Genomic DNA, 13,474 nt, shown 5'->3' on the forward strand with positions numbered 1-13,474 from the left:
TAAAGAGCAGCTCTGAACAGGTCAGAAAAGTCAACCCCTGCAATTGCAACTACTGAAAGGCAAAGCATAGGAGGAGTACAGCTGGGAGCAGCAACAAGCAGAGCCTGCTTTATTAGAATACAGTCTTTTGAAGAATACACTGATGATGATCAGGTAGGTGATGAGAAGAGTACCAAGAGCATGTTATGGAAAAAAAGCAAGTAACTAAAGCTGTGCTGTGTGGGCTGGAGCAACTAGTTCTAGGTTTGAGCAAGAATCTGGGCATAAATGACGTAGTGAATCTGGAGGCAAAGGACTGGGAGAGACTCTAGGACATGAGAAGAGGAAGTTAAAACACTTTTAATTGCAGACAAGCACTTTTTGTTGCAAAACCAAGAAATGCAAAACCAAGCAGCCAGTGGCACAACGGAGCCTTCCTTTACAGAAAGTGAAGAAGAGTAAGAGAAGCAGAAAAGGTCGTAAGGGTGGAGAAGAAGGACATTGCAACAAGAGGGTTTAGAGGACAAATGTCACCAAGAAACAACTCATTTGTCACAGGTGACAAAAAGGCACACACAGCAGGAAGGAAAAGAAGATTATTTCTGTCAATGGCTCCTTGGAAGCAGACCTGCAATCAGGCTGGAGTTATCAATAGGTCAAACATCTTATGACATCAGATTCTTTCATCCAGGTAATAAAACCTGGCAATTTTTGCATGTGCTGGTGTGTGTTTCATTTGATGCTGGGGAGAGATCTGTTCAAAGCCACAGGAGTTCACACAGCAGCACATCTAGTTCTTGAACCTGCTTTTTAAAACGGCCTTGGCAAACCTGGCACCAGCAGAGAACCACAGCTCCCAGCAAAACAATAGCTGAATAAGCCAATCCTAGGGAGCAGGCTGTCAGTGAGCCTGGTAGTGGATCCTTCACAACGCCAGGCTCTGAGGACATGAAACCAGGTAGAAAACAAGTCAGAAAGGTCAGACGCATCAAGGCATTGCACGTCTCCAGTTCCTCTGGCACTGTGAGCAGAGCTAAGGTGCCAAGTTCATCAGCACAAACCGACTTGTTAAATGCTTAAAATACATCCTATTGCAGACAAACAACTAATCATCTTTCACAGCTAAGGCAACAAGGTCATTGCCTCTCCTTTAGCAGCAAGGAACACCAGAAGCAATGCAAAAGCAGAAGCATTTTCTTCTTTCTTATGACACATCTTGGAATACACCACATCAATTCCTAAGAACTGAACAGCCACAGAGGATTAGATTTGGGGGTTTATTGCCTAGCAGTAATTAAATACTGAGACTTGATTAGTTAGTCAACACAAACTAATGTATTAATTTGTGTGAGCATAAGAAAATAGGTTCAAGAGCTTTGACAGCTCTTCCTTGTCCTTCAGTTTCTTTAGTGTGAGTTCAAGTGCCCATCAGATCCCAGAAATCAGTCAGAGCAACATAAACATCACCATTCCTAAACATTCCACTCACGTCCGTCACTCCTGGGCAGCCAGGAGGAGTGTTAAGAGTGTTGGGAAAACTCTACATCAGTTTATAAAAAAAGAGAAAAAAACCAAAAGTCTGTGTGATCAGAAAGCTCCCTCCCATTCACAGTGACTGTAGCTACTAGTTGTTGCCAGATGAGGAAAAAAAAGGGAATGTTTAAATGAACTATTCAAAGGAACTGTTCACATCAGTGCAATAGAACCATCACAACACTGGGAGCAAACCAGGGAAAGAACATATTTTCACACTATTTTATTTTAGTAATCTTGCTACTATGGTTAGCAGTGTGCAGGCTTCTCAGCTAGATGCAAGAGATGCTTTAAAGAAGCATGAAAATAAGGTTTGATGCTTCCCTGAATTCTTAAAAAGAAATGTTTCTATTCTCTCATTTATCTTCACAAAGTCTTTCTGAGAGAATTTAGGATTTGAAAGAGAGAAAAAAGCCAATAAATTTGAAGAGCTTTTTTATGTTTCCTGTTTCTCAAGACCCCTTAATTCTGCCCTTTTACTCCTCCCATCACCTTGCAGTGTCAAATTGTCCTAGATGACACAGAAAGCAACAACAGCAGGGATTATTTTGTTGCCAGAACATGCTACTCTTGGACAAGGAAGAGACAATGGGAATACACAAAGAATTATGGAAGAAAAAGATCCAATTACAAAAGGATGCCTCCAACTTCTTTTTACTATTCTTGCAGAAGAGCTCCTGCTCTCAGAAGCCAAACTGCTGCTGACACAACGTTTTACATCAGCAGTTCTGCCTGTGCTTTGGCTCACAAAGTTCGTAAATCCCATTTTACAGAGTCCTACAAGAAAATTGTTTGCAGCTCCCAGCAAGTAACAAAGAGAAATCATGTATGCCATACAAAATCAATTTTTATGTTGTCATTTACCCACTCCCATCTCTAATTGGTAATAAAGACAATACTATTGAAAAAAAGCAGAGACTTGAGAGATACATATGTACATAAGGTCTGTCCCAGTGTGCTGGGAACATTGAAAACAGTGGCTGATCTGTCACAGCTTCAAAGCTTTCATGAGCCGCTGCTTTGAAGCCAGTCCTGTATCTCCCACATCTGCAACACAGAGCTCTTCTGCTCCATCGCTGTCAGATGAGCCACCCAGGCTCTGTGATCCACCACAACTGCACCTGGTGGGTGGCATCCCAGAGCCCAACAAAAGCCAGGAGGTAGCACAGCTGCTGGGAGATGCATCTGGCTTTGCAGACCCTGTATTTGCAGGGACCCCCATCCAGCCACCACCTCTCACGAGTGGGAGCTGGCTGAGCCCTGTCATACAAACCACCTGCTACATCTCATGCTCTGCAAGTCCACTCTGGATTGGAAAGCACAGTTTGTTTTGCCCTGTGCTGCCATGTTTCACTTCTACACCAGCTCCACAGCTGAGAGCCGTGGCACACAGAGAGCCAAACCACAGACCACAGGGTTAAGATGTGGTGTGTGGGGACTGAGCAAACTTGCAGAACAAACTGGATCACTCATTAAAAACCCTCCCAGTTGCTGCAGAAGTCAGTGACTGCGAGAGAAGGCCTGTCCCCCAACACCCATCCCCATCAAGCCACCCTGGGGCAGCAATTCCCCTTCCCAGGTCATTTCACACCGAATAGCTGCAAGCACAAGCAGAGGCTTTCAGTGGTCAGCGCAGCAGAACACCAAAAAGCATCACACCCAGCTCCTCAAAAGCATTCTTTAGGCACAGGGCAAACACACCACTATCTGCAATTTCCACACGAGAGAGAATCCCCTGTAGCACTGGGTATTTCTGTGGCACAGTTCCTTCGCCCTCAAACTTCAGCCAGGGACAAGGTCAACACAAGTGGCCAAATCACTCCATTTTGACAACAAGCAGTACAATGGGAAGGCTCCTTCTCATGGACAGGCAACAGTATCTAAAGGCAAGATGGGCTCCAGAGTCACCTGCTCCCACCTTGTTCTCATTCCTCTGTGCCAGAGCCTGGTGTCAATACTTTTTCAGCAATGGACAGCCAAAATAAAAAAGAAATAAAAGCAAAAGGCTGATGAACCCCACACACTGTCAACTTAAAGCAGCTCTGACCTAATGGGACTAGCACTCCCATTCCAAGAGCTCCAGCACAAACTCACAAGTCTTTTTGGTGCTTCTGGATTTGAGCACGGGCTTTCTTATCCTCCTCTTCCTGCAGTTGCTTGGCCATCTGCAAGTCATGTTGCACCAGACGATTACGCTGAACGTTTGTGGCCAAGTGATGCTCAACTGGAAATAAACACAGACAAGAACTCTCAAATCAGGCTCCAGAACTTCACTGTGTGAAAAAGACAAACCAAGTGGGAGGGAGATTCCAGCCCAGAAAGGAAGACAGATCTTGGCAGGGAAACACCAAGCAATCTATCTAAAGGTGGGAAAGTCCTGAACTGAAATTATGCTAGCAGCTTGAGATTGCCTCTTTTCAGCACTGAGGGGGCTGTATACGTGTCTGTTACCAAAACAAGTTCTGCATATCTTAACACATCCAGGTTTATAGGGTATAGAGCCTAAATTTTAGGCTTTGAATTTCATTTGCTGACCATGGAAAATTACCCTAGATGAATAAAGTGGGTCTGGGAGGGACCACCAGAGGCCAGTGAGGATGAACTAAACCTAAACCACTCCTTACGGATACTTCCCTTATTTGTTCTCAAGAACCTCTACAGAACAAAACTCCTCTCACTCTCAGCAGAATCAGTTCCAAAAATCTCACTACCTTTATATTTAGCAACAGAGCAACTTAGTGCTCCAGTGAGTCCTTTACCATACATGGATACTGCCTGTCAGAAAAAATGGCTAGGTGAGCTACAGCCCAGAGCCATCTTTAACTCAGTGGTCTCAGGTTCCAGCACCAAGGGCACAAGCAGCTGCACCCTTGGTGGAGCAGCTGGCATGGCATTAGCACCTGGTACCGGCAGACACCAAATCGGTGAGAAGCTGATTAGAGAGGCCACCACACCTGAAGCTGCAATGTAAACATACCCAAAGTAATAGATAAGCACATTAAAAAAAAATTAAAAAAAAAAAAAAAAGCACCAGTCACTTTGAAGATCCTGGCTGTACCTTTTTTCTCCTTTATAAGCCCTTCTAGTGTACAGCTGCCCTACCTCAAAATGTCTGAAAATGAAGGCTTCTTTCAAAAGGCAGACACTGGCAATTCTGAAACAAGTAAACAAACAGACCTCTTCTGGTTGTACTTCAGGTCAGACTATAAAACTTGAAGCTTCCAAAATTGCTAGTCATTTCTAAAAACCTTGCACAGCAACAAAACCCAAGTGCACTCTTACATGCAATTATATCATAAATGGCATAAACAAACTCAACTCTAAAGGAGAGCACAAAATTGAAATATGAAATGCAACTATCTCTAGGGTACAACGTGAGCTGGAGAAGAGCAAAGTGTAGTGTTACAAGACAGTGAAGACAGCAATAATAAACTGTATTACATTAAAACAAAAAAATTAAATAAAAGCAGGAAGCATTTTTCTTAGCAAAATCAAATAAAGGCAGATATCTGTTGGGACAAGCTTGCTTCAGTTTGCACTAAAGATCATTGCTACTTACTCTCTTGTTCCTGCAAATTATGGGCCAAGGTATGATCTTCCAGAATAGCGAAGTCTCGACATACTGAACAGGGAAACAAGTAAAGAGAATTAGCATCAGAAAAAACCAAAATCAAACAAAAAAGCATCACAAGAGCTATGGGAGTCAGGGGAGCATACAGATACATGGACTTTTGACACACTGTCTACCAGCCAAGGTCTGGACTTGTGTTTTTCCCCGCTCCTGCCATCATGTGTATTCTTGTGTGTGTTTCTTTCTTTGTCCTTGTTGGCATAAAATGCCTTCTCCACTCTCTCCTGGACCTCCACTTCAAGAACAGAACTGCCCATGCTACCACTGGATCAGACCTTCTGTACAAACCTCTGCATTCCATTCAAATAGAATATATATTCATACCAATGCCCACACTGACTGCACTCAGCTAAAACCAAGGGCAAGCATTTTTGTTTACTGTGACTTTCTGTGCCGGGTTAAAGAGTCTGAGAATAGTATTTTCATGGCACAAAGGGTACGTGCACACTGGCACCTCTCCAGAGCTGAGCAGACTGAGCTCCATGGCTCTCACCCCAAGGTATTTCTACCAGCTCAGGCATCATTTTCAGTTGTTTCTTGTAAGCTTCACGGACTGTTTGAAGTACAGATGCTGGATTTGCACCTACAACCCAGATATGGGATCAACCATAGCACTACAGGCAGGGATAAGTACAGCTTCTTCAAAAGATGCTGAAAATGACCTTGAGAAGAGTGAAAGGGGAAACCGACGAACCCCTTTGGCATCAGTTTGAAAGCAGCAGATTTTTGCCAATGCCTATCACTTTCCCACTTGAACTTTCAAAGGAATGCTCTACCTACACTGAAGAAAAACACCAGTGTGTATTTTTAATTTGTTATGATAGGCAGTAGGGAAACAAAACACAAGCCACATACATACTGGGACAGGGACACAGCATCAGGCTCAGCCTTTTGGTTGCAGGTTCACATCAGCATCTCTGTAAACCAAAGACAGTAACCTGTGCCCCCAGACTGCAGATGGAGCCCCTTTTCACACATCTGCCAGACCTGGGGTTCTGCCTGCTTCAAGGGGAGTTTAAGGCAGCGACAACAAAAAATTTACACTAGAGAGGTCTGTCACTCATTTTTCCCTCAATGTGACAAGTTAAGAAGCTAAAGGGACCCATAGAGGGGAACATCTCCCACTTGAAACACACGTCACAAAGCAGAGAACTACAAGGTGCTCCTGAAGCCGCAGAGGGAAGTACAAATCCCTCCTGCTGTGCTCCACTGGCAAGACCTCTGGGGAAGACCAAGGATTCTCTTTAGCAATGCACAGGCAGCCTAAAAGATAAACTGAAAATAACTCCAAAACCCCCAGAATGCATCAAAAGTACAAGGGGAATTTACGAGGATTCTGTTTGTGAAGGGGTTCAGAGTCAGAAAAGATAAAACATTTCCATCACCACAAAGGAAATGAGAAAGGAACTGCCTTTTCCTGAGCCGCGATCCCACAAGCCCTCCCTTTTCTCACAGATGCACATGCTCCACGAGAGAAGCATCAAGACACTACTCCACATCCAGGTATCCTCACAAAATATCTGGAAGAGTTTCTAGTTGTCTGTACTAAGAGATCAGATAATGCTTTACCACATTCAGTGGAATTTCTGGTTGAGTCTTTCTGCATTGAAGGGTGTTTTAAGATGACAAAAGCTCCTAACAGCCAGAGCAACACTTCAGGGAAGGACAGTAACACACAGCACGGTGGAGATGAGGACAAAGGTCGCAGTTATACGATCCCATAGTGGCTCACTTTAAGCATGTACAGATCTGGATGGTGTAATTAGGGTTTTGTTGTTACTTTTTTTCATTGCAACTTCTTTTAAAAAAGGAAAGATAATATGAAACTAAATAGCATTGAACCGCTTCCAGTGGCCATTTCTGTACAAAGAAAGAAACGTTGCCTCGAGCCACAGATCTTGAAAAGCCACAGCTGAGTCACAGCCAGCAGTGCTATTCACAGGTGACAAACCCAGGGTGCTTGGTGGTCACCAACACATGCTTTTTACAGGATAGGGCAAGGGAATCTTGCCCACAGAGACTAATTCTGCGATCCTTAATACTGCTTCAGTTTCCTAGAACAATTGTGGAACAACCATCTTCTATTCACAAGAAGTATCAGCTGGCCTGCTGGAAGGGCACATCCAACTCACAGGTTTGAACTCTACCATGAGTTAAGAGCTAATCAAAGATACCTCAGCACAGAGCCAGTCTGCCCAAATCTAGGGCAGTTATTACTGCCATGTATTCAAGAAGCAACACTTGCTCTTGACTGTTTAAAAAAAAAAAAAAAAAAAAAGAGAATGGGAGGAAAGTGTTATTTTTAACTGCAGTAGGTCTCTGAACAAGTCCACAGCACAGCTGCCTGAACAGCTGTACTAGCAAGACAAGGCAGGCAGCACAGGAGCAAGGATGAACGTTTCAGAGCTACACAGGTTTTCTGCATAAAGACCACTGCTACAAGAAATGCTTATACAAGTAAATCCAAGCCCTTCCCAAACCGATTCTGCACAGGCTCATACACTGCTCTGATCCCTGTGGTATTCAAGAGCACTGTCTTGTCAGTCAGTCATGGTGCTGATGGTGCTGGCAGACCTTTGCTCCATCCTCCCCAGAGAGGCACACGTGCACAGGAGGACTTCAGCTTTGTTTTTTTTACTCCATTCTACCCACACCCAGACACACTCCTCTGTTTGGAAAAATACATGTTACAGAAACACGCTTGGCACATGGGCAAGAAAGTAGGAGGGCATGGCAGGACACTGCTCCTTGTCTTTTGACAGTCTTGCACCAACCCCAGAAAAGTCTCATCTCTATCACTGAGCTTTATTCCTACAATGCAGCAATGATTGTTTAATCCTTTTGGATTGAAGGGCCACTGAAGACTTTGTAAAGAAAGCACGGACTCAAAAAGGCAAAGTCCACATACACTTGTGTTGCATAGACAGGCCTGCTTCTTCTAGCTGCTCTTCCAGAGAAGTGCTGAAGTAGTCCATGGGTCTACAAACAAACAAGCAAACCAAACTCCCCAGATTCTCAGTTCTTACAGGCTACAGCTGAAAGCTGCTGGACATCACAGACATAAAGCAGGGACAAAGGTTCCTGTTTAGGTTGTTTTGAAGCTCAGTGCCTGGTCCAGGAAGCACATATAGGCGAGGGTACCACCTTCCTCGGCGCAATTCCCAGCTCCTGACCCAAAGCCACCTAGGTCCAGTGCCAACCCTAACATGGCCACACAGCACCCAGACCTGACGCTGTGCCCTGCCACTGCCTGTGCCACCTCCACACATCAGTGACAAAGCAAGTGGGGACACTGCCACGAGCCACCAGGTTGCAGGGCTTAGACATGAAAAAAGGGGCTGGGTCTTAAACCAGATATTAACTCACCAAGATCCAGGTACAGAGAGAGGGATGCTGGACAGTTACCAGTGATACGCACACTGGAAGCTCCTCAGTGTCTGGGTTCCCTGGTGCTCCCATCTCACAGAGAACACAGCATGACTGGAGCAGACTGGTAGGGCAGCAGCAAGCCTTGGGTTTGTTCACACATTTGGAATTATTTGAGCATTGCTGAAGAAGCCATTTGGCTGCACACACACTCCAGTTACAAACCCAAACAGACAGCTCAAGCACACAGCCCTCTCTTTGTGCTGCTGTGGCTGCTGGCAGGGCAGGCAGCACAAGAAGACCTTTCGTCACTGTCAGAAACTTGGCTGGGCTAGCTGCCTCCAACTCATCTGAGCACATTATTCTCAAGTCCCATCAGCCTGAGAACAACGTGCTAAGGAAGATGAGAACATCCCATTACGAACACAATGAAGCACTGTCAGACAGCCAGGTGGCAAAGGATGGGGACACCTGCACCTCCCTAGCAGATTTGGGGCTGAAGGCAGTGCAGAGCATTCCTTCACAACTAGACCCAGTACCCACGGCACCGAGCCAAGCATGACAGCAGCTGCAAGTGAGGCCAAGGAAACCAATCCTTGAAGACTCACACCCAACAATGAGGCAACTATGAAATAATTGGAGATGTGGACCAGCCAGACATGGTCTGAAATGAAGTTTCATCAGCACTACTTCTCCTTCCCTGCCCAGTCCCAGCAGGGTACAGCACAATCATTACTAGGTATTATATACTCTGGGTTTGTGCTGAGAAATAGGATGGCCTCAATGACAACAGACTCAATTTCTACTCTCTGAGAGGCTTCACATTTAAGGGGAAAGAAATCCATTTCCTTGCTCCCTAACTGTATACCTAAAAAATGAAAGGTAAGATTAACATTACCTTCACTGTTGCAAATTAACTTGACTTCCCATCCCTGGGTCCTGGCTGGGAGCCACCAGGCAGTCAAACAAGCAGCAGGGGTACAATCAGAGCAGCTACAATTGGCAAATCCAGTGAATCATGAAACAGTCACAACAGGTTTACCATAGTCTTATTAAGCCAATCTGCCTTGGCACAGCAGGGAGCAGACTTGGAATACACTCTGGCACAGCTGTCAATAAAATAAGTGCCTGCCCAGGAATCCCAGTGGCTCCTATAGCCAGCAGAGGCGCCAGCTGGGGCAGATGAGGGCAGGAGCATCACCTTTAACAGTGGTGGGATCCAAAATTCATTCATGGAAGAGGGAGCTCACTTGTTTTGAGGAATCCTCAAGAGCCTTTCTGTAATCTCCAAGCACAGGTCTTCTCCTCTGGTAGTTCTCACTGGAAATATGCCTTTCTGTGCATTGGTGCACCTGAGGCTCTTGGAAGCATGGCTGCTTTATGACTGAGATAAGAAAGTCCTGAGGTACAACAGCTCAGCAAAATTTCATTAAATAATCTCTTCCATTTTATATTCTGCCACCCATCTCACTAACTTTCTCCAGTATTACCTCAGCTCCACAGGTCAGCATTTCTAACACCTCAAACTGCTTCAAACACACTGATGTAACCACAACAGAGGAGCAAAGGCAGCCTTAGATGTTGTTAGTGATACTCAGATGTGTGACAGAGGTAGGTAACACCCAGGAATGGGTGGTGTGGAATATGTACTGTCTCACAAGGTCAGCCCCCACTGGCTTTTCAAGCAAGGTTCACAGCAAAACATCCCCCTCACTTCTGCCTGAAGTCTTAGATCATGTTTTGACATTCACTGCAGGTCCCAAGGGCCCCCTTGGTTCACGTGGCCCATATAACGTGTCCGGGACATGGGCCAGTTCAATGACCCAGGGACCACAGAGGCGTGTTCCAAGCATTTCCTTTTGGGTCTTAAAAACCATCTCTTGCTCCCCACCCCCTCCACTCCCAGCATCTTCCTGTCAGCATTGTGTGCTGGGTAATTCACAAAATAAACTAGGTGTGAGTCATGCTTAGTTTAGAGCATCTGCAGTTCTTGAATTCTAATCTGAAGGACAGGAGGGAGAGGAAAGACACAAGTAACATGAAAAAGCAGTATCATCAGCTAAAAATCATTTTTTTTTAGGGCCTACAGAGCTGATAAATTAAGTGGCAATCAGCAAATGCAGCCTTTTACAAGCCAGCAGTCTCAGGAGGATGCTGAGTTATGAAAATTCCTGCAGATTAGAAAGCAAGTTGGGATCTCTTAGATACTCTTACTAGCAGGGACTGGTCAGGCCACTCCAACCCAGGTAGAGCTCCAAAATCCGAAAATTATTTCCTTGAAACAAAGCCAACCTGACCAAGCAGCCATCCAGCTGAAGGTGAGAGGATACCCTGAGGGCAGCTTCCAGATAAAACAGGCAACTGGGATGTTTCCTTCCCAGCCCCTGCAAAGCTGCTCTGTGAGATACATGGCTCAGCCTCAGCAATTCCCGTTTCTGCCCTGCCTCTCCCATTGCACCAGGAGATACCCGAGCTCCTGCTACCACACGTGGGTGCTGACAGAGGCTGGCTAGAACATGTCTGGCTGCTGCAGTTATACAGATGACATTCTAGGACCTTGCTCACCAGGCCCCATCATGCCGAGGACATCAGAAAATCATGCAAGGAGAAGGTGGATCCCAGACAGAGGGCAGGTCTGGGCAGCCTGAGAAAGGGAACAATTTCTGCTTCTCAGCCACAGCACCAGAGCATCACACATAGCTGGGAGCTATGAGGCAGCACAAGGAGACTGGGTGACTCCATGGGGAACCAAACTGAGGGGTCTCGGCCTAATTCTCAAAGGTGCAAACATGAAAAATAATAATAATTATAAATAAGTAAATAAGTAAATAACTAAATCACCAAACCACCATGGTTTTTTTACTAGCAGTCTTGGCCTGGAAGCTAAGAACGTCTTGGGATTTGAGAAGGAGGTTACCCTCTCTGCTCTAAGCAAAATGCCTTGAGGTCAAGGCCATGAGATTTTTGTGCTCTGTCTGCACCATTCTCCCACATTAAGCTCTCACCTGCCTAACTATGCTTTAAAAAGGAAGACTGTATGTATTTTGGAATCAAATCCCCAGAACTTGATTGTATTTTTTAACCTGCCTTGGAATAGAAATCATCCACTCACAAAGCGCCTTCTCCAAAGGCTACTAGTTTGGCAATCTCACTTCTGTAAAGAAGCCTGCACACTGTACCACAGACCAGTCCTAAAGCTGAGAGAGCATCTGCTGAACACCTCAAAGCAGAAGGTGATGTGCTTGCAGTGTAAACAGGAAGCTGGAGATACTCAAGATAGTGAAAAAATAGCACAAGGCACCTCAAAAAGGTTATCCTTTGAGCAAGCCCCAGCCACAAAATTTGATAAGATTTATCCTTCTGCTTTTATACAGAAGGCTGCCATGTTCTTCATCACTGGATAATTCCAACCTTCCTAGTTTCATCTGCAATATTTCTAAATAAGAGCAACTCTCCTTATTCCCAAAGCTTAAAATACAACCCATAGGTCGAGAATGTTAAAGACCATCTCTTTGACTTCCAGAAGAAAATGCTGAGTTGGAGCATTTCAATCACAGAACCACAGAATAACTTAGGTTGAGAAAAACATTAAGTCGTAAGTACAACCACTGGCCTGGCACTGCCAAGCCCACCACTAAAGCATATCCCATGTACACATCTTTCTAATACCTCCTAGAACAGTGACCCAAATACTTTCCTCTTCCAACCACTGGTCATCCTTATGCTAAAGATGTTTTTTGTAACATCCAGTATAAACCTCCCCTGACAAAACTTAGGCCAATTCCTCTTGTCCCATCACTTGGTACTTGGAAGAAGAGACCAATGGCCACCTGGCTGTAGCCTCCTGTCAGGGACTTGTAAAGAGCAATAAAGTCTCACTTGAGCCTCCTTTTCTCCAGGCTAAACATCCCTAGCTCCTCATAGGACTTACGCTCCACACCCTTCCCCAGCTCCACTGCCCTTCTCTGGACTCACTCCAGCACCTCAGTGTCTGTCTTGTAGTGAGGGGCCCAGAACTGAGCATAGGATTCAAGATGTGGCCACACCAGTGCCCAGTACAGGGTGACAGTCACTGGCCACACTACTGCTGATCCAGGCCAGGATGGCACTGGTCTTCTTGGCCACCTGGGCACACACTGGCTCATACTTAGCCAGCTGCCGACCAGCACCCCCAGGTCCTTTTCCACTGGGCAGCTTTCCAGCCACTCTGTGCCAAGACTTTCAGAAGTACCTAAAAATGGCATTGAGCCTTAAGAAGTAATGACACCCATGCTTTGAAAAAATCACCCTTTTCAGCCATGTCCAGTTGGGTCCCCACACAGAGTACCCTGAGTCACAAGAACTGTCCAATACCCCCAAGTCCTACAGCCAACACTGCTGTCACAGCTGCTGCTTTCTATTGCAAGGGCTCAACATACACAATATATTAACACTTTAAAGCAGAGAGCAGATAGATAAGACGATATGTGTTAATGTCTGCAAGTCATTACCTGCCAGGCTCAGAACACTCAACTCGGTAGAAATTTCTTGATTGCCCCAATGTCCATCTACCTGTCCAGGACTGCCTACACCCAAAAGATCACCAGTGAGCTCAACCATCGCATTGTGAATCTACCAGTTAACATCCAGGTGGACAAGTACAAAAACTTCCAGGTAGATATACTTGCCAGGGTATGGCTTGGCTGGTTTGACACCACAGTCAAATAGTAGACCTCAGGCAGCCAAACACTTCACTCACAACATCTGAGATGTAATGGGGTGTGTGTATGGAAGATAATCTCAATCATCTGTGAGAACAAAAGCTGCTTGTGTAGTTCATCCTCTCCAGCACTTGACACAGCTTCAGTTGACTCAGCTAATACTGTGCAAAAGGAACAACCAACAATAAAGGAAGGCAGAAGTTTTCCTAAAAGTCAGTTTTAACCACTACCTCCCAGCCATGGACCACAGCAAAACAAACAACAC

The 13,474-nt window shown here is 45.3% G+C and overlaps 1 protein-coding gene across 2 annotated transcripts in view; it reads right to left on the bottom strand.

Annotated features, from left to right (window-relative positions):
• CCDC50 (coiled-coil domain containing 50) overlaps window positions 1-13,474 on the bottom strand; it is a 43,246-nt gene that overhangs the window by 20,165 nt on the left and 9,607 nt on the right. For both annotated transcript variants that reach the window (XM_048314123.1, XM_048314124.1), the window contains exons 2-3: window positions 5,072-5,134; window positions 3,607-3,736 (exon numbers count right to left, since the gene is read on the bottom strand). In XM_048314123.1, the coding sequence (XP_048170080.1) occupies window positions 3,607-3,736; window positions 5,072-5,134 (193 nt within the window). The remainder of the gene's footprint in view (window positions 1-3,606; window positions 3,737-5,071; window positions 5,135-13,474) is intronic.

This window comes from Corvus hawaiiensis, chromosome 10 (genome assembly GCF_020740725.1).
Source record: "Corvus hawaiiensis isolate bCorHaw1 chromosome 10, bCorHaw1.pri.cur, whole genome shotgun sequence".
NCBI classification, from domain to species: Eukaryota; Metazoa; Chordata; class Aves; order Passeriformes; family Corvidae; genus Corvus; species Corvus hawaiiensis.